General features: G+C 36.7%; 1 protein-coding gene across 4 annotated transcripts in view; it reads right to left on the bottom strand.

Moving 5' to 3' along the window:
- The window catches only part of SMC2 (structural maintenance of chromosomes 2), a 51,945-nt gene extending 29,972 nt beyond the window's left edge, over positions 1-21,973 (bottom strand). For 2 of the 4 annotated variants that reach the window (XM_004318099.4, XM_033858350.2), the window contains exons 1-14: positions 21,263-21,421; positions 20,169-20,397; positions 19,393-19,542; positions 17,033-17,155; positions 16,376-16,414; positions 13,641-13,751; positions 13,390-13,434; positions 11,880-12,113; positions 11,501-11,650; positions 8,293-8,526; positions 6,696-6,855; positions 6,068-6,185; positions 5,172-5,310; positions 4,669-4,788 (exon numbers count right to left, since the gene is read on the bottom strand). In XM_004318099.4, the coding sequence (XP_004318147.2) occupies positions 4,669-4,788; positions 5,172-5,310; positions 6,068-6,185; positions 6,696-6,855; positions 8,293-8,526; positions 11,501-11,650; positions 11,880-12,113; positions 13,390-13,434; positions 13,641-13,751; positions 16,376-16,414; positions 17,033-17,155; positions 19,393-19,542; positions 20,169-20,336 (1,791 nt within the window). In that variant the 5' untranslated portion in view covers positions 20,337-20,397; positions 21,263-21,421. Of the gene's footprint in view, positions 1-4,668; positions 4,789-5,171; positions 5,311-6,067; positions 6,186-6,695; positions 6,856-8,292; positions 8,527-11,500; positions 11,651-11,879; positions 12,114-13,389; positions 13,435-13,640; positions 13,752-16,375; positions 16,415-17,032; positions 17,156-19,392; positions 19,543-20,168; positions 20,398-21,262; positions 21,422-21,844 lie in introns of those variants that run through there. The other 2 variants (XM_019948978.3, XM_019948981.3) reach the window with 2 other exon arrangements.
- Positions 21,974-22,195: the final 222 nt, after the last annotated feature.

Genomic DNA, 22,195 nt, shown 5'->3' with positions numbered 1-22,195 from the left:
TGTGCATGACTTCTGCAGTCCTGGCACCTGACTTCAGTGGATGTGCATTGGTGGCCTGGTGAAAACAATGCTTTAGAGACACCAGGGCCAACTGCCAGCATACCCACAGTTAAGGGGACGAGAGCAGGGCCAACAACAGTGTACTTTGTGAGCCAGCACAATGGGTGGAAGGTGACACAGTAGAGCACAATCACAGGTGAACAACTCCAGAGGAGGAATACTCAGTGGTTTCTCTCCCAGTGGGAGAGAAATCCTGCCTACCTCACACCGCAGATCAGAAACACAGCTCAGAAACAGATCTGGGGGCTTCTACTCCAACAACTAGGAAGCAGACCCTGCCCCTGATGGCAGTGACAACCACAGAGGAAAGTGGAGGCCCTGCTCAATATCTAGTGCAGGCTCTGGTCACCACAACACTGGCCACTGCCACCGAATGAAGAAAAAAGAATGAGAAAAAATGAGGACAGTCTCAGAGACCTCTGGGACAACATTAACTGCAACAGCATTCACATTATAGGGGTCCCAGAAGGAGAAAAGAGAGAAAGGGTCTGAGAAAACATTTAGAGAGATGTAGCCGAAAACTTCCCTAAAATGAGAAAGGAAACACTCACTCAACTACAGGAAGCAAGGAGAATCAAATACAGGATGAACCAAAGAAGGAACACACCAAGACACATGTTAACCAAACTGACAAAAATTAAATACAAAGATAAACATTAAAAGTAAAAAGGGAAAAGCAACAAATAACATAGAAGGGAACCCCCATAAGGTTATCAGCTGATTTTTTGCAGAAATTCTGCAGGCCACAGGGAGTGGCATGATATATTCGAAGTGATGAGAGGGAAAAACCTACAACCAAGAATACTCTACCCAGCAGGCCTCTCATTCAGATTCAACAGAGATCAAAAGCTTTATAGACTTTCTGCAGGGTTTTTATCATAAATGGGTGTTGAATTTTGTCAAAGTTTTCTCTGCATCTATTGAGATGATCATATGGTTTTTCTCCCTCAATTTGTTAATATGGTGTATCACGTTGATTGATTTGCATATATTGAAGAATCCTTGCATTCCTGGAATAAAACCTACTTGATTATGGTGTATGATCCTTTTAATGTGCTGTTGGATTCTGTTTGTTAGTATTTTGTTGAGGATTTTTGCATCTATGTTCATCAGTGATATTGGCCTGTAGTTTTCTTTGTGACATCCTTGTCTGGTTTTGGTATCAGGGTGATAGTGGCCTCGCAGGCATACAGGGAACTTCCCTCAACATAATAAAGGCCATATATGACAAACCCACAGCCAACATCATCCTCACTGGTGAAAAATTGAAACCATTCCCAATAAGATCAGGAACAAGACAAGGTTGCCCACTCTCACCACTCTTATTCAACATAGTTTTGGAAGTTTTAGCCACAGCAATCAGAGAAGAAAAGGAAATAAAAGGAATCCAAATCAGAAAAGAAGAAGTAAAGCTGTCACTGTTTGCAGATGACATGATACTATACATAGAGAATCCTAAAGATGCTACCAGAAAACTACTAGAGCTAATCAATGAATTTGGTAAAGTAGCAGGATACAAAATTAATGCACAGAAATCTCTTGCATTCCTATACACTAATGATGAAAAATCCGAAAGTGAAATTAAGAAAACACTCCCATTTACCACTGCAACAAAAAGAATAAAATATCTAGGAGTAAACCTACCTAAGGAGACAAAAGACCTGTAGGCAGAAAATTATAAGACACTGATGAAAGAAATTAAGATGATACAAATAGATGGAGAGATATACCGTGTTCTTGGATTGGAAGAATCAACATTGTGAAAATGACTACTACCCAAAGCAATCTACAGATTCAACGCAATCCCTATCAAACTACCAATGGCATTTTTCACAGAACTAGAACAAAAGATTTCACAATTTGTATGGAAATACAAAAGACCCCGAATAGCCAAAGCAATCTTGAGAACGAAAAAAGGAGCTGGAGGAATCAGGCTACCTGACTTCAGACTATACTACAAAGCTACAGTAATCAAGACAGTACGGTACTGGCACAAAAACAGAAATATAGATCAATGGAACAGGATAGAAAGCCCAGAGATAAACCCATGCACATATGGTGACCTTATCTTTGATAAAGGAGGCAGGAATGTACAGTGGAGAAAGGAAAGCCTCTTCAATAAATGGTGCTGGGAAAACTGGACAGGTACATGTAAAAGTATGAGATTAGAACACTCCCTAACACCATAAACAAAAATAAGCTCAAAATGGATTAAAGACCTAAATGTAAGGCCAGAAACTGTCAAACTCTTAGAGGAAAACATAGGTAGAACACTCTATGACATAAATCACAGCAAGATCCTTTTTGACCCACCTCCTAGAGAAACGGAAATAAAAACAAAAATAAAAAAAATGGGACCTAATGAAACTTCAAAGCTTTTGCACAGCAAAGGAAACCATAGGGCTTCCCTGGTGGCACAGTGGTTGAGAGTCCGCCTGCCGATGCAGGGGACATGGGTTCATGCCCCGGTCCGGGAAGATCCCACATGCCGCGGAGCTGGTGGGCCCATGAGCCATGGCCGCTGAGCCTGCGTGCCCGGGGCCTGTGCTCCGCAACGGGAGAGGCCACAACAGTGAGAGGCCCGCGTACGGCAAAAAAAAAAAAAAAAAGGAAACCATAAACAAGACCAAAAGACAACCCTCAGAATGGGAGAAAATATTTGCAAATGAAGCAACTGACAAAGGATTAATCTCCAAAATTTACAAGCAGCTCATACAGCTCAATAACAAAAAAACAAACAACCCAATCCTAAAATGGGCAGAAGACCTAAATAGTCATTTCTCCAAAGAAGATATACAGATTGCCAACAAACACATGAATGAATGCTCAACATCATTAATCATTAGAGAAATGCAAATTAAAACTATAATGAGATATCATCTCACACCAGTCAGAATGGCCATCATCAAAAAATCTATAAACAATAAATGCTGGAGAGGGTGTGGAGAAAAGGGAACGCTCTTGCACTGCTGGTGGGAATGTGAATTGGTACAGCCACTATGGAGAACACTATGGAGGTTCCTTAAAAAACTACAAATAGAACTACCATATAACCCAGGAATCCCACTACTGGGCATATACCCTGAGAAAACCATAATTCAAAAAGAGTCATGTACCACAATGTTCATTGCAGCTCTATTTACAATAGCCAGGAGATGGAAGCAAACTAAGTGTCCATCATCGGATGAATGGATAAAGAAGATGAGGCACATATATACAATGGAATATCACTCAGCCATAAAAAGAAACAAAATTGAGTTATTTGTAGTGAGGTGGATGGACCTAGAGTTTGTCATACAGAGTGAAGTAAGTCAGAAAGAGAAAGACAAATACCATATGCTAACACATATATATGGAATCTAAGAAAAAAAAAATGTCGTGAAGAACCTAGGGGTAAGACAGGAATAAAGACACAGACCTACTAGAGAATGGACTTGAGGCTATGGGGAGGGAGAAGGGTAAGCTGTGACAAAGTGAGAGAGTGGCATGGACATATATACACTACCAAACAGAGAATAGATAGCTAGTGGGAAGCAGCCGCATAGCACAGGGAGATCAGCTCGGTGCTTTGTGACCACCTAGAGGGGTGGGATAGGGAGGGTGGGAGGGAGGGAGACGTAAGAGGGAAGAGATATGGGAACATATGTATATGTATAACTGATTCTCTTTGTTATAAAGCAGAAACTAACACACCATTGTAAAGCAATTATACTCCAATAAAGATGTAAAAAACAAAAACAACAAAAAAAGCTTTACAGACAAGCAAAAGCTAAGAGAATTTAACAGCACCAAACCAGCTTTACAACAAATTCAAAAGGAACTTCTCTAGGCAGGAAAAAAAGCCAAAAAGGAGTCCACAACTAGAAGCAAGAAAATCACAAATGGGAAAGCTCACCAAGAAAGATAAACATAAAGTAAAAGTTGGAAATCATCCAGACACAAATACAGTATCAAAACCAGCAACTGTGAGAAGAGAAGAGTGCAAATGCCAAGAAATGGGAAATGCATTTGAAGTTAAGAGACCAGCAACAGAAACACTCATAGATGTCAAAATCAAACTTATGGTTACCAAAGGGGAAACGTGAGGGAAAGTGATAAATTAGGAGATTGGGATTAACATATACACACTACTATAAATAAAACAGATAACTAACAAGGATCTACTGTATAGCACAGGAAACTCTACTAAATATTCCATAATAACCTATATGGGAAAATAATCTGAAAAATAATGGATATATATATATATATATATATATATATATATATAACTGAATCACGTAGATGTACACCTAAAACTAACACAACATTGTAAATCAACTATACTCCAATAAAAATTTAAAAAATAAAATAAGGACATTTAATACTACAACTTTAAAATATCAAAGGGTATTTTAGTCTTCCAACATTTCTATTCTCTCTCCATCTAATTTCACAAAAGCCAACTTACTCTCTTTGGTATCTTAACTTTTTTAAGCATGGTATCACAACAAAATTTTGTGCTTTGATATATGATTTAAATCCGAATTTACTTCAAAGGACAAAGCTAATGTCCTGTAATTAAAAAAAAAAAGTGAGATGCAGATAAAGCATATAAAAAAGACTTACAAGATTCTGAGCAACCCTCAGAGTTTCTGGAGCAATACGTCTGGCTGAAATTTTATTCAGTGGAATTATAGTGTATCTACGCTTCAATTCCCCCTTTTCTAGTAGCTTTTTTCCAGTAACCTAAAACGTTGTGCATTAGAAATGAAAAAAATATTAATGACAGAGAACATTTAAATGGAATGAGTGCAAGTTTAGGAATCCATAATCAAATAAATGCTGAATGCCTACTATCCTGAACGATCAAAATTCTAAGATCGATAATATGCATTCTGGGCTCCTGAGTTAGCATTACTCAGCCATAATAAAGAACGGAATACAGTTAATCAAATATAATCAATAACATAATTAAAAAGTCATTAACTCTATAGTTTTACCCTGTAAAGATAAGCATCCAGCCTTAGGAGAAGCTTAAAACATCAAGAAAGTACCCAGTTCTACTAGGAACACATGATTTTTCAAGCTAAACAGCAATTATAGCTTTTCTTTCATGAAAATCAATTTACCTCTGTGTCTACTACAACATTGTAGAGTCGGTCCCCAGCCACCAATTCTAAAGCTGTGGTTGCAGAAGTATCTTTCACACTAAACAGTGAAGCTACAAGTCCTTTCACACAATTTCTATTCCAGTTCTTCTCTGGATCCCTAAAACAGAAAAGTGGACAAAAATTAATCTTAGATAAGAAAATAGAAAAAGTTGTACTTTAGTAGTCAAGAGCTCTTTCTGACAATAAAGTAATAGCACAAGAATCATATAGTTTTAATGGAACAAAAATTTTCAAATGTCTCAGATGACTAGCCAGCTACAGGCATACCTTTTATTGTGTTTCACAAATACTGCTGTTTTTTGTTTTGTTTTGCTTTTTACAAATTGAAGGTTTATGGCAACCCTGCACTGTCAGCTGATAGTATTTTTTAGTAATAAAGCCTTTTTTAATTAAGGTAGGTACATTGGTTTCTTTACACAGTATGCTACTATACACTTGACTATTGTTTTAAAATCAATTGAAAGATCTTTCAGTATATATTTTTTCAATGTAACAAAAATAACTTTGATGTTCTAATCTTTGTAATACATATATTAAGTATTCATAAAAAAAGAACCATAGAGTAAAACAAACTGTAAAATGTTAATGTTTACAGTTATTTGATATTAATGATATAATAACTTTAAAGGAACTTTCCAACTGAGATTAAATTCCCCTCATTTTGGTTTTAAGATTAGTGGCATTAGTAGCCTTAAATTTCACAAGAATTTCCCCTGCCTACAAATCTGAAACATTCAATAAACACATTTAAGGAAAATGTATCAATTAAGGAAAAGCAGCTTACAATAATTTTCATACAAAAATATATCCTGGTTATTACCATGATGTTAGAATTCAATGTTTAGCTCTCTTACCTGTAGGCAAATCGAAGATTGGGAAATCTGGCCAAGAGAGCTTCATATGTTTCTTTCAATCTACTGATATCACGAGATAGCTGCCTGTGCCTTTCCAGAAGGCATTCCTCCTTGTTTTCTGAACAATAAGTCATAAGTAGATTGAAACCAAGTTTTAAAAACTCAAATATTCTACTGCTTTAAGGAAAATATTAGTAACCTCTATTTCCAAAGCATTTCTAAAAGCAAAATACAAACTTCTGGTAAGTATTAAATAAAAGCATGCTTGACATTCAGATTTCCATCAAGTGTCAAGTAGACATATTTCCAACACATAACACCATTTTCATGCCAAGAAACAACATATGAATTGGATACCTACTAATGTAGAAACATATAAATAACATTTTTGAGTTTTCAAGTGGCACTTCAGAGTGACTGAAGCAGGAAATTCTCAGCATTGAGCTTTCAAAAATTCAAAGGGTTGATTTATACTTATTTTTTGTGACTATATTTATAAATAATTCCTATACTAACACCCATTAATATTAATGGGATAAAATATTTCCTACTTGCTATTTCCTTTATTTAAGGAAGTTTCTATCAATAATCACTACTTCCTAATGATTTAACATCTTTAAAGGCCAACCTTCATAATTTAGCTTTTTCATTTCGGCTTCAAGTTTTTCTCTAAGTTTCTTCACAGCTTCTAAAGCTTCTTGATCCTTCCTATAGCCACCATCCATCTTCTTAATTTCTGTTTGTTTAGTCTTTAATTCTTGTTGGGCATGTTTCAACTTCATCTGAGCCTATAACAGAAAAATGTAACAGACTGTATGAGGCAAACAGTGCTAGTGATAAAATGGCCACAGACTCAGATTGCTTTAAGAGACATCAGCCTTAAAAATGTAACTGTTTGGTCACTTGGATCAACATCTCAATAGATCATTTCCCAATGTTTTCACCTCAAAACACTACTCAGAATATAAATGAATAAAAGCTCCAATCATTAAATAATTTGCAATTTAAGTCCATATTTTTAATATTTATAAAACTGATATCAATGAGCTCAAAAATTATATCAAAGAATAACTATCATTAGCTGGTTAAATTAAAAACAAAATAGAAAGCTATTTCTATCACTTTCTTCCCTCCTTTTCCACTTAGATATGCATGTTTGTATTTATGTATATTTGTGTTGTATAATTAACTGTACAACTGTATTGAACAATGAGAAATAAAATTATACAGGAAAAGGAAGCTAAACTGACAGAAAAATTTAAAAGCTATAAGTCTGATATTTAAATGCTAGTTTATATAATTGAGCACTATTCCTTAAAACCATGAACTAGTATTCTAAGATCTAAATGACTGTATACTTCCTTTAAAACTGAATGGTGGACTTTTCCCAATATAAAATAAGTTAACAAAAAAAAACTGACCATCACCTTTTTTGTGACCATAATCTTCGAATGAAAAAGTTGCAAATATATAATAGAAAACCTTGAATGGGATTAATACACACACATCTGTGTATATTTTTAAAGATGAGTCCTCCATTAAAAAACAAATAAAAGAATGTGCGTGTGTATATATACATTTTTTCTTTCTGCCATCAAAACTCCTGCGTTCATAGCACTTCTAAGCTGCACAACTATCTAAACAAATATGAAAACCATTTTATAGATCGAAAAGCCATTGAAGATTATGAAATCAGAGTAGGGAAACCAAAGACTGGAATGGGGGTAAATGGGAGGTAGAGATACTTCCAAGGAGGATACTACAAAGTTTCAGAAACAAAGTTTTAAAGAACTAAGTGTGGTAGACATAGAAATGAAGACATTTTTGTTTTCCTGTTAAAGCTTAAAACTTCAATTTTATGTCAATAAAATAGCAAAAAGATGAAAACAAACTAACCTCAAATATTCCATACAATGCTGAAAGCAGAACAGAGCATTTATGGCACTTATAATTTCAATTAATCTATAAAGGTATTTTACGTTTTATAACATCTTAAACTAACATTGTCAACAGTTAGCAATCAACATATTTGAATTTCATTGTTTTAGGTGCTAAAGAGTGACAGAATATAGTAAACAATAAAAAGTTCCTTGATATTGATCTGATTATTTTCAACATTTTATAACAACTGCCAAAGCATAATGTGAAGGAGCTTCTCAAAAAAAAATGAAAATAAAAAAATTTTAAAAAACTGCAATCACATAGTGCTTACTGTCTATACTTACCTGTTTGGCTTCTGTCTGAACTTTACTTATGTCATTTTTACAGGCCATCATTTGACCAGCAAGAGTTGCTTCTGCTCCATCTTCATTACTGGACAGGCCAGCGGAAACAGCATTGAAGTGCTGCTGTGCAGCAGCCAAAGCTTCAGCATCTTTATTACTTGCTTCTTGAAGGGCACTCAGCCCATCTGTCATCTTTTTAACCTCTTTTTCCTTTGCTGCTAAAGTTTTAGAATCCTTTAGGAAGAGTTTCAGATTGGAAAGTATTATATTTTAGAAAACCATCCATTTTCTTAAACACATATACCTTTATGTCATCAAATTTCACAGCAATTTGAAGTGAACATGGTAATTTAACCATCATAACTTTATACTTTATTCCCATTTTGAAATTCAGCCTTTCTCAGTTTTTAGGATAAATGTACCTCTTATCCTAATAATACTTTCATTCCATATGTTATAGTCAAATCTGGGAGACAGTGAACTAAAACATCATTGCAAATTTAAACAAACCACTTGAAAAAACTAAAAATCAAGTTCTAAACCTATAAAATTGAAATAATAACCACCCTACCCAAAGCTTCAAAGTAGAGATTTTAGGATTAAGAGCATGAATAGGAAAATATAAGCTATTAAAGGCCATAAATTTAAGTGTTAAATAATTATGGGAACAGCATTACTAACACTTAATACCTTTTAAGTTCTAGTAACCAGGTATCTAATGCTATGTAAGATACCAGCACTGAAAGAAAAAAAAAAGAAAAAAAAATCTAGTCATATTTACATGAAAGTGACCAGAAATTTTGGCTCACTTAATTCATGATTCATTGGATATTTATTAGATATGTACCAGGCATTATTCTAGACATTAAAGACATAGGGTCCTCAGGGAGTCTACATTTCTAAGGTGGAAGACATAGTAAACAAATAACTAAAGCAAGGTAAAGGGACAAGAAATGATGGGACTACTGTTTTAAGAATGATGAAGGAAGGCCTTTTGTGATGATATTTTGAGCAGAAACCTAAATGAAACAAAAGGAGTGATCATGCTAATACTAGGGGGACAGCATACTTGGCAAGCTCTGAGGAATATGCTTGGGTGTTAGAGGAACTGTGGTTGGAGCACAGTGAGCAAGTGAAAGCAAGGTAACTATTAAGGACACTACTGAGTATCCCTCCTGGGAGGTGATGGGTTCAACCAGGTTAGCAGTGAAGGAGGTGTGAAAAGTGGCTGTATTCTGGATATACTTTTAGAGTCAACAGAATTTGTTGATGAACTAGATACCATAGAGTTTGAGAGAAAAGGGAAAATTCAGGAGGACTCCAGGTTCTGGAGTGAACAGCTAGGTTAATAGTGGTATCATTTACTTACATGAGAAAAATTCAGTAACTCAGGCAGGTTTGGGTAGGTAGGGAAAATTCAAGAGTTCTATTTTGGTTATGTTAAGTTTTAGACTTCTAAAGTCATCCATATAAAAATGTCAATTAAATAGCTTGACAAATGAGTCCTTCAAAGAAGGAGTCAAGGCTAATTACTGATTTGAAAGGCATCAATATATAGACGGTATTTAGGGCTATAGGGCTGGACAGGATCACCTAAGAAATGAGTGTATATAAAAGAAGTCTGAGCACTAGCCCTGGGGCATGCCAGCATATGTATTTTGATTTGTATTTTCAACCTGGATTCAAGGTTCATATATTCAACTATCAAACCAACATCTCTACTTAGATGTCTAACTGGCTCCTCAAGCCTATTATCCTCCACTCAACAAATGGTAACCATATTTCACACTGTCAAAGACAAATCTCTGGAGTTATCCTTCAGTCCTTTTTCACAGTCAAAAACCAATCTGCTGGCACTACTTACAACAGCCAAGACATGAAAACAACTTAAATGTCCATGGACAGAGGAATGGATAAAGATGTAGTGTGTATGTACACACCCACACACACACACCCACACACAATGCAATATTACTCAGCCATTAAAAAGAATGAAATAATGCCATTTGCAGCAACATGGATGGACCTAGAGATTATCATACTGAGCAAAGTAAGTCAGAAAGAGAAAGACAAATAACCATATGATACCATTTATACGTGGAATCTGAAACATGACACAAATGAACACATCTACGAAACAGGAAGACTCACAGACATAAAAAACAGACTTGTCGTTGCCAAGGGGGAGGTGGGTGGGGAAGGGATGGGTTGGCAGTTTGGGACTAGCAGATGAAAACTATTATATATAGGATGGGTAAACAACAAGGTCCTACTGTATGGCACAAGGAACTATATTCAATGTCCTGTGATAAACCATAATGGGAAAGAATATGAAAAAGTATATATATATAACTGAGTCACTTTGCTGTATAGCAGAAATTAACACAACATTGTAAATCAACTATACTTCAATTAAAAAAAAAATCTACTGGGTCTGTCTGCTGGACCTATCCTTAAAATACACATAAATTCCCACAACTTCTCTAATATCCCAACTTCTATAGCATTTATCCAAGGGCTATCACCTGGACACCTACTACCTGGATTCCCTGCTTCTTCCATTTATTTTTAGTTTATCCTCAAAACAGCAATAGTCCTATTAAAATATTAAAACGTCATGCTTCTGCTCAGCCAACTCCAGCAGCTTCCCATGCCACTCAGAATAAAGGTCAAAGTCCTTCACATGTTTTGCAAAATCACATGTGATCCTACACCCCATTACCTTTCTGCATTTCTACTACTTAGTGATAACCAGCTACACTTATCTCTTTACTTTTCCAGTACCTTAGGCACTTGGGGCAATTGCTGTTCTTTTGCCTGGAACATCTTTCCCCACAGCCTCCCAATTTATCTACATTGTTCTCTGACCTCCTACAGGTCTTTAATGAAATACAGCCCTGCCAATGAGACCTTCGATGGCTACCCAATTTAAAATCCCAAACTACCCCCGTCCCCTATACTACAACCCTCTCCACTGCTTTATTTTCTCTCCACATCAGTTATCACTATATAACATATGATATTTTTCACTTATTTATCATCTTTATCATCATTTCCCTCACTGGAACAAAGACCCACAAGGTGTTCTGTCCATTGCTACATCCTACCCCAAACAATTACCCTTGATCCATAGCAGACACTCAATAAATATTAACAGAATGGATAAATGTATACTACTAGAATTAAATTACACTTCTCGTTTGCTTACCTCTACCATATTTTTTTCCAGCTCTTTGCGTTTGTTCTCTTCACTTGCCAGATTTTTCTTCTTGAAATCAAAGGCACTCTGAGATTTAGTATTAACTCGCTGAGCTTCTGCAAGAGCATCTTCTAAAGATCGGAGTATACCTCCAATTTCCTATAATCAAATGCACCCAGTTCAATCAATGTACTTAAAAATTTGTTCACGATGCCCTTTTCTTGTATAATTTCTACATAAATTATTGACTTTTTATAAGCTATTTCATTATTATACTTTAAGAAATCGATACAGAAGACAATGCCCAGTAAATCCTAAATAGTTACTGTATAATATATAATTTAATATCTTTTTCAGTGTATATTCTATTCTTACATATATGCCTGACCTTATCTTTTCTTTTTTCCAACTCTTCTATTTCATGACTAAGTGCTTTTATTTTTTTATCATTTTCAGACAATTCTTCTTGAAGCTTCACAATTTTATCCTGCATTTCTTTTAACTCCTCAGCTGAGCGTTCTTTGGTATCTTCAGCCAGCAAAAACTGATAAGCAATATATAAACGACTCAAGTGTTCTATTTCTCTCATTAACTTTTGATACTCCAAGTAGGACGATCTTTCCTGAAAGAGAAATCACCAGTAAAGTATAACTCAAAATTCATATTTTTAAACAAATTTGGAAAGAATCAAAATACAGCAACATGTATACAATTTCCCATTACATGATATAATGGATTTTGTCTTAAACTGAGTGATCATGGATTATAAATTTTAGAAAGCTTTAAATAACATTAGAACTACGGTTAGATAGCATAATACCATCTCTAGTGAATGTGGTTATTTCTTCTCAAATATAATCAGGCAGTTGGGATTAACAAAGAAATGCAGACCTAAGATTCACAGACTGGCAGTAATAAGAAGTCTATATAAATACAACCTACACAACCATGAATGATGCACTGTTAGATGTACTTTGTAGTAGTATTACCAAGATGCCCACCCAACATTCATTCATGTAACTATTTATAAGTATTTGCTCACACATTACTAAACTTGATTCCCGTTAGGACCTACTGGGACAAAGTAACAAAATAACAAAAAGTTCCTAACTTGAAGAAACAAATTCAGGGTGATTAAATGACCACTCCATATTTTTAGATTTAGAAAGAACTTGTCAAAATCAAACATGACATCTAGGTTTAAACTCGTGATCTAGTGTTTTCTACTAAATCATACATACAAAAGGCAGAACCTTCAAGATCACAATTTTTCAGTTTTTCCAATAATGTCTATGCTACTATATGGATTCAGAAGAGAGCTTGAGAAATATCAAACTTTAATGAACATTTAATAAATTCCTAAATACATAATTTAAAACTAATGTGCTATAAACACATTCTTTCACTGAAACACTAATTACAATGTCAGAAGCTGCAAAGATTATAGAGAAAACAGTCATCTGTTTCAATACCTTTCGTTTACCAATTGCCTTGACAGCAGCAATTATAATGACAGCCCCCTTTTATCCAAGAAGTTATTCACTCTACCAAGAAAAGTCACTGAGAGGGCCATATCTTTATGAAATATTATTCCATTCAATTCTAAAGGTACAGGAAAATTTAGACTTCTCTTCAACAAAGAATTAAAATCTGGCATATTTTCTGAGATTAAGACAGGCAATCTACTTACAAAACCATTATGGCTTAATAGATATGAAGTACACTGTGCTCTATAAGCAGAAGGCTAAGTATGGACTACCAACTCTAACGCCTTATCTCATCCGCCAGAATAATTCCTGAGAAGTGGTACACATTTCATCCCCATGTGTATGATCGTCGATACATCACCAATTTTGAGAAACATTCTAGCTGGCTGTCCTCACATATATAGTACATACCTCTTTTAATTTCTGAATGGTTGGAGTAATTTCTTCTTCAAGTATCTGGAAAATAAAGGAAGATCATATTTTTCAGTATGTGAAGTACCATTAAAGAAATTTAAAAGGGAGAAGTAGGATGTAAGACTAAGGAAAACTGAACTAAGGCTGGGCGGAGCGGGGGTGTGGTAGAATTTCCCTTTTTACAGCAGAGAAACTCTAAATGCAAAAGTACTCTCTTCTCTCAAAATATTTTATATAAATTTAATTACCATCTTAATTTCTTTCAGCTTAGCCTCCTTTTTTTCTATAGTCTTCTGGGCAGCTACCTTTTTGTATTCATACATCCTGGTTCCAGCTGCTTCTTCTATCATGGACAAAATCTGGAAAGACGATTGTATTAATGTTTTAAGAATCCAAGACAATGAGTCTCATTGGAATTTACATTAAGGATATTATTTAATGCCTTAACCTAAGTATCTTAACAAAATTATGGATCATAAAAGTTAAGTACATAAAATTGTGCATATTAGCTAATAACCCTAACATTCAAGAAACATTTCTGGCCTTCACTCCAATTCTAAAATCAAACTTTATGCCACGCTGAGGTTCCAGAGTGCATTTCCTTTAAAACTGAAGCCAGTAATTCCTTCCTCCTCTTTTCCTTCAAATATGAGTCTTAGAGAAAGTAAAGGCTAACAACATTCAGTTTTCATTTTAGAAATTTCTACTTAAAATTGTACCAAGTGAGACTTCAGCCATTTTGTTCCTACAAGGATGAAGCATGGCCTAACGTCTGCATTCCAACTGTGGCACATGCTTTAAGAACTTGGGAAAGTAACTTAATTTTCTCTGTGCCTCTGTTTCTTCTTCTGCAGAGTACTGATAATATCTCACAACATTGCTGAGAAGTAAACATGAAGTAAAATAATTCATGAGAAGTACTCTGAAAAAGGCAAATATTAATTACAATTTTGTAAGTAGGACAATTTTGCTAGCACTCCTTTTTCAGAAGCTTCTAGTCACCATCAATCCCTATCTCAAGAGGATTATTTCTCTGAAAACCATTTTGATTTCTATGTATTTGACAGGTTTTGAATTAGAAGTTTTCCCTTAAGATGTTATCTAAAGAAAATAAGCATGACCTCTGGTCAAACCAGACTAGTATTATCAATTATCAGTCGTCTTCTTACTTCTTCTCCATAGAAAAAAAATACCAAAAGAGCTTTTGCTCTTATACAAAACATTCATTCCTTCGTACCAACTCTTCTCAAGGGGGCTCTAAGAGAAAATTAAGTCTTAATGTCCTAAGCAATCCATTGTATGTAATGAATTAATTTCACTCAAATCTTTTTCTATAGGCTGACATGGAACACCAGTTGAGAAAGGCTACTTTATAGAGGCAAAATTTCTTTTAATACTGTATCGGGCACATAAAATTCCTAGACATCAGCCTTGGCAATGATTTTTTTTTGGATTTGACACCAAAAGCAAAGGCACCCAAACCAAAAGTAAACAAGCGGGACTACATCAAACTAAAAAGCTTCTGCACAGCAGAGGAAATCATCAACAAAATGAAAAGGCAACCTACTGAATGGGAGAAAATATTTCTAAATCATATATATAAGCGGTTAATAACCAAATACACAAAGAACTCATACAACTCAATAGAAAAAAATTAAATGAAAAAAATGTGCAGAGGGTATGAATAGATATCTTTCCACAGAAGACATACAAATGGGCAGCAAGTACATGAAAAGATGGTCAACATCACTAATCATCAGGCAAATGTAAATCCAAACCACAATGAGATATCACCTGTCAGAATGGCTATTATCAAAACGACAAGAAATAACAAGTGCTGGTGAGGACGTGGAGAAAAGGGAACTCTTGTGCACTGTTTGTGGGATTGTAAATTGGTGCAGCCACTATGAGAAACAGCATGAAGTCTCCTCAAAACATTAAAACTAGAACTACCATATCCAACAATTCCACTTCTGGACATTTATCTCAAGGAACCAAAGACACGAATTTGAAAAGACATCTGCACTCCCATGTTCACTGCAACATTATTTGCAATAGTCAAGACATGGAAACAACCTAAGTGTCCACTGATGGATGAATGGATAAAGAATATGTGATATTTATATATATAAATAAATAGAGTATTATTTAGCTGTACAAAAAGGAAATCCTGCCATTTGTGACAGCATGGGTAGGGCCTCGAGGGCATTATGCTAAGTAAATTAAGTCAGACACAGAAAGACAAAAACAGTATAATCTCACTTCTATGTAAACTCTTAAAAAAAAAAAAAAAAGTGAACTCACAGGTACAGAGAACAGATTGGCGGTTGCCAGAGGTGGGGAAAGGGTGGTGGGCAAAATGAGTACAGGCAGTCAAAAGGTACAAACTCTAAGTCCTGAGGATGTAATGTATGCCATGGTGACTACAGTTAGTAATACTGTACTGCATATTTGAAAAGTGCTGACAGAATAAATCTTAACAGTTCTCATCTTAAAAAAAAATTTTACCTGTGTGGTGACAAATGTTGAGTAGACTTATATCATTTTGTGATATATACATATATTAAATATATGTATATATATATAGAATCATTATGTTGTACACCTGAAACTACTTTATGAATTATATCTCAATTAAAAAAATAATTTTTTAAAAATTTTGCTTAATAAGGTCCTAAGACTTTTCTTTTACTTCTTTTAAGGATTCTCATTTAATCTTCAGAACAGACCCTGAGGTAAGGATTATTGGCTCCAATTTATGGATGAGGAAAGTAAGGCTCAGAAGGTTTGTTACATAACTTAAAAAAAAAACGGGGCACAGTGTTAAATATTAAAAAACAAAACTATTTCCTCTACTTATCATTCTTAAATGTTTCCAAGAGTTTTAATAATGGAAAAAATTATGTTAAAAAAATTGATTACCTAGAAGATTAAGACAATAGCTATAATTACTATTTTTACTGTCCTTAAAGAGTACTCTTACCTCTGGAGGTTTCATATTCAACACTTTTGTAATTCGGCCCTGAAAATAAAATTGGCAAACTTACTATGATAATAACAAAATACAGAAAGAATAACCTAAGACATACATGTTTATCTGCACTGAAGCTGTTGTATCCTAATACACCAATCTTTTGGGAGTTATTTCTTCCACCTACATGAAAAGATGTTTCTTTTATTATAGTTGAGACCAAAGGTAGCTTATAACTCTAGAATTTTGTTACCCACTTTCTCATGAGTGATACAAATTACATGTTATTAAATGATACAAAGTTAACTCGACCATATTTCCGAAACAGTTAATATTAATGATGTAGAAGTTTCCAATTCTAAGACAGGTAAGTATATAAATTAATGTTAGCATAATTATTGAACATTTCTTGATTTTTTGGAACAATGGCCCTCCAAGATAAGTCAAAGAAAATTCCTTCCAGACATTCTTCAAAATTCAAATGTATATAATATACTAGACCACGTAAGTACAAAAAACTAACCCACATTTCTTAACAGGTGCCCAAACAGCAGGCTAATAGTAAAATAAAAAATGAAAAATCCAAACAGAAGCACTTCTCTTATAAGTTAAAAAATAAAAGATGTCAAAACTATTATGAAAGAGATATAAAGACCACAAACGAAATACCTGCATGATGAGAAAGTGAGGGTTGTTAACATTAAGGCCAACAGAACAAAAGAGATCCTGTACTCTGGTATTGTTTGCATTTACTCCATTGATTAAATATTTATTTCTGCCACCAATAACCACCTAAAAAGGAAAGAATTTTAAAAGATATAAATGAACACACACATCTTGTGCTATGATGATAAATTCCCAAATACATTATTTTTCATGTTTGTTCTGTCCAACTAATGGTAAACAAAATCAATATAGGGTAAATAATAAAGAAAGTGTGACATGGTCAAAAAGAATATGAGACTGAGTCAGGATAATTGGCTTCTAATCCAGGGACTTTTACTAACTAGTTACGTAACCAAGCACAAGCCTCCTAACCTCCCCTGCAGTGGATTAGGTCTCTAAGGGCCCTTCTAGCTTCATGGTTCCAAGTATGTGTAGATTGTAGTTTCTATCCCTGATCACCCTCTTTCTACAATTTTCCATACTCAGAGGTTAAGCCCTCTTCCTCCCTTTTGATTTCCAAAGGAAAAGAAGTCAGATACTGAAAATGAAAGGCAAATAGTTTAATATCAATCCCTGTCAAGATGCTAAAAGGGATTAGTAAAAGACAGGACTGGTAAATACTTGAAAGAAAAAGAGTAACCATGGAACTTCGGCATGGGTTTAATAGGAACAACTTATACTAGATACCAGCTTGTTCACACTCTACTACAGCACTTGCATTATCATTTTTTGGGTATGATTGTCTCACCCATATTTTGAGGTCCTTAAAGACAAGGTATGTTTCTCATTCTTTCTATCTGTATTTCCCAGTGCATTCAACAATGCCCAGCACACATTAAGCACTTAATAAATATTAAATAAATATTAATTCACTCCTTTTCCCTGACAGGATTATAAGGGTGGTAGATCACTTATTAATATATTTGAACAACAGTCCTAATTTACCCATAAGTAATTTGAGACAGTCTTTATAACAAAATTATGGTGAAGATACAGGCATATGGATTGCATGAGGACAGGAATTTGGGGTAGATTAGTAGCAGACTTACTTAAAATCCTTAAAGGGTTATTATTTGATAGATGCTTAATGACAGAGAACAGGATTCTGTCCCAATCTAGTCAATCCCCCGCCCTTTTTTTTTTTCAACCAGAGGCTTTCATTAAAATAGAGAGGGAGGGCTTCCCTGGTGGCGCAGTGGTTGAGAGTCCGCCTGCCTATGCAGGGGACACGGGTTCGTGCCCCGTTCCGGGAAGATCCCACATGCCGCGGAGCGGCTGGGCCCGTGAGCCATGGCCGCTGAGCCTGCGCGTCCGGAGCCTGTGCTCCGCAATGGGAGAGGCCACAGTGAGAGGACCGCGTACCGCAAAAAAAAAAAAAAAAAAAAAAAAAAAAAAAGTAAAATAGCGAGGGAAATCTAAGTTACATAATGCTAAGTTGGAGAGTAAATGCGAATTAACAGAATTTTTTAAAATAAAATTTTGACAAACTGAAAACATTGACTATAATAAAAAAAGATTTTAAGGGACAGATGTAAGGTCCTCCCTTGGTTTCAAAAACCTGCTTAGATACAGAACTGGCAGTATGTGGCTAAGTAATAACACATGAACAATTTACAGTGATTTTTAGTAAATCAGATATGAATTCACAACGTATCATGAACTCTCCAACATCATATTGAGAAAAATAGAAGTAGAGTACTTAAAATGAAAGAAGCAACAATTCTGCTTAATCCTGTCGTAGCTAGACCAATTCTGGTATATGTAATTTGAGATGCCAAGCATTAAAAAAAAAAGATATAAAAAACTGGAGCAAATTTGTATTCAATTCAACTGAAAGACCTATAAACAACTAAATATCAATTGAAAGACCTAGAGAGTTAGCTTAGGAAACAGACTTACAGAACACTTAAATATTGAAATACGGAATAAATTAGATTTGCTCTTGATGCTCTCAAGAAAATGAGGATTAATGTGTAAAACTTGAAGACAGCACTTTGGCTCAATATATAGGAATACATTTCTAATTAGACCTTTCCAAAAACAGAATGGGTTACCTGAGAACACAGAAAGATCCCAAGAGCTACAGATGTTCCAGCACAGAGAGAGAAGACTCAAGTGTGGTTCAAGATTTAAGCATGGTTGAGTGCTTGGACTGATGGATTTCAGATCCCTTTCAATCCTCTTGGTACACGGCGGAATTTGCATGATCAAAATTTAACATAAGGAAGATATTCTTAAGGAATCTAGTCAGTATTTGATCCATCAGTTTTGCTCATAAACTTTCGCACTCCAGTAGTCACATTGCCAAAACGCACATCAGACCTGCAAGTTTCTAGGTAACCAAATATTTAGTAGCCACTCACCTGCCTTGTTACTGTAATTTCATCATGAATCTCAAATCCTAAAGGACTCTGCTTTTTGTCAGAATTATCAAAGGTGATTGACACGGAGGCTTTGGTAATACCAGCCTGCCCATTTTTGTAAACTAAATCTTGTAAATTAGAAGCCCGAACCTAAAATAAAGGAAAAGTTTCAGTTACAAAACCCCATACTACGCAAAATAGCACTAAAAATGTGCTTCTTGCTGTCGGAAAATCACCCATGTAGTATCCATTAAGCAGCCAAGGATAGGCAGTGGCATTCATAAGCAAGAAGAGCAAAGAAAATGGGTAACAACCTGAAATGGGCACCTTTCTCCATAGGACTTTTTCAACCTTAAAGAGAACTGTTTTCTACTCATTTCTTAACAAAAGCTCATTTGAAAGATTTAAGGAAAGACAGTGTCTACGAATTTCACTATTCATCCAATCCCATTAGAAGGTCCTGAAAAGACATTATAATGGGGGGGCGGGGGCAGGGATGGGGTGAGGGTACAACTCTGCAATGAGAATGCCTGAGTTTCAGTGTTGCTCCAAACATCTTAAGAAGATGAACCTTAGGCAACTCCTCTAAGTTTCTATTTTCTCACCTAAAATATGGAGTAATAATACCGACCTTTAAAGGACTGTGGTGAGGTATAAGATATTTCACATAAAAATGCAAATGAAGAGGATACTGGCAATAGTCTCTAAGTGCAATGAGGATTCCCTCGAGGCTCCTCAAACTTAAATTCACATAAATGAGAAAGTTTACACTTTACCTGAGACAGGTTGGAGATACCCAGCAAAAAGCAGATGGAGTCCAATATGTTGGATTTCCCACTACCATTTAAACCAGTGATAGCATTGAAGAGGGGGTCAAAACCATTGACTTCAGTCCTCTGAGCATAGGACTTGAATCCCTCAAGAATGATTGACTTAATGTGCATTTTCACTACTGACTCCGACAGGCAAATCTCTGCTAGAAATCAAGCAAGCCACAAAGCAGTTCTGTACAAAACAAATAACAACACATAAGTGGAATGTAAAACTGGAACCATAATAAATGTAGAAGACTGAAACATAAGAATGACAGCTCTATAGAAATAAAACAGCCACTTGCCAAGCTACTTCCTCTGATGCAAAGGTATCTTTCTTTAACTTAAAAATATACAGGCGTTAGTCTCTAGTTAGAACTTAATTAAACCATTAATTCAACCTGGAAGCCAACCACTTACTTCTCCAGGCTTATCTTCCACCGTTATCATACTCTAGGTAACGTAGGCTGATTATTTCACACCGCATCCCCTTTGCCCATAATGCCCTTCTCCCGGATACTGGCATGGCTCACTCTCCATTCCAACACTCACGTCTTTGCTCAAACGTCACCTAACTGGGGTCCTTCCTGACTTCCCTATATAAAAGAGCACCTCTACCCACCCCCTCGCTCCGCTTCCTTTTTCCTTCATTGCACTTAAAGCTGACACTAAACAGTACTTATTTACTCGTCTATCCAACCTATCACAATGTAATCTCCGTAGCATCTTCGCCTACGTCCACCGCTGTATGCCGGAATAGTCCCTGACTCGAGGGCGCGGGATGGGGGCGAGGGGGGGTTCGTAAATATTTATTAAATAGATAAACCCCACATAAAGAGATGAAGCTTTTTGCTTTCACTCAGGCTCTTTCCTCGCCTCACCAGGCCTTTCTGTCAACACTTCCTCGCCCTACTTCAATGGCAAGAACTAGCCATTCTGCCAGGAACCCCTTAGAACTAACTTTAGTCTGAGGTCCCTTGCTCCTCGGCTCCCCAGCCCCCGACGCCCATCTCCGGCCAGGAATGCCAGGCTAGGCCCAACCGGCCGCGCGCACGCACCTGCCTCACCGCTGCGTCAGGCCGCCTGGGCTTGCGGCACCCACAAAGCTCTTCCTAGTCACTAGGGCGGAGAGTGGGCCAGCCTTGCCCGGCTTCGGGCGCTAAGAAGCAAATTCCACCATAGCGACTACAACACTCAGCCCGCGCTCAGCAGCGGAGAGGAACTATTTATGCCTTTGAATTTAGGCGCGAGCAAAGGACCCCACCTCCTCTGCCTATTTCATTGGCTGGTGCCTCAGAGATGCCTGACTTCCATTTTTCTCTTCTATCAAACAACCAAAGTGACAGGGAGATAGAAAAGAAGGTCGCGACGGTGGCGCCTCCGGGAAAGCGACGGCTTGGGCCTGAGGACTAAAGGAGCTGGTGGCATACGTTGAGCTCGGCGTCCGGCACACCTCGGACAGCCCCGCACCTCCGCCTCGGGGCCTCGCGCTCGCCGGCCCCGCCCCGCCTCAGGCCCGGTTTTGCGGCAGCTGCGTTCGGGAAGCCCTGCCTTCCCGCGGGCCGGGGGCGGGGGGTGGGTACTTGCAGGTGCCGGCTGCTGTGTGGTCTGTGAGCAAGGGAGGCAGGGTGGCTTCTTACCGGTCTCCTCGCTCTGCTTCAGAAGCCCCGGAATCTCCCCATGCTGGCGCAGATTCGTCCAAAATGGAAGCTGCCCCTTGTTGGGACTGGGGCAGCGCCGACCGAACTTGTGAGGACTGTGGGTCGCGGTCTGGCTCCACCCCTCGCCGGCTACATCTCGGGTTTAGCGTCCGGAAGGGACGATAGGCTCGCAGCCAAAGCTGTGCAGCGCCCAGGGGAGAAATTGAGTGGGGCCGATAATAGGTGCTGGACGAATAGGAGTTCCCCTCCTTTCACTGAAAAGCTGTAGAATGATAAGCAATGGCAGAACTAACATTTCAGAGAATTTTAGGAGGAACACCTTGTAACAGC

This window comes from Tursiops truncatus, chromosome 6 (genome assembly GCF_011762595.2).
Source record: "Tursiops truncatus isolate mTurTru1 chromosome 6, mTurTru1.mat.Y, whole genome shotgun sequence".
Taxonomy (NCBI): Eukaryota; Metazoa; Chordata; class Mammalia; order Artiodactyla; family Delphinidae; genus Tursiops; species Tursiops truncatus.
This window is presented reverse-complemented; position numbering and strand designations above follow the sequence as displayed.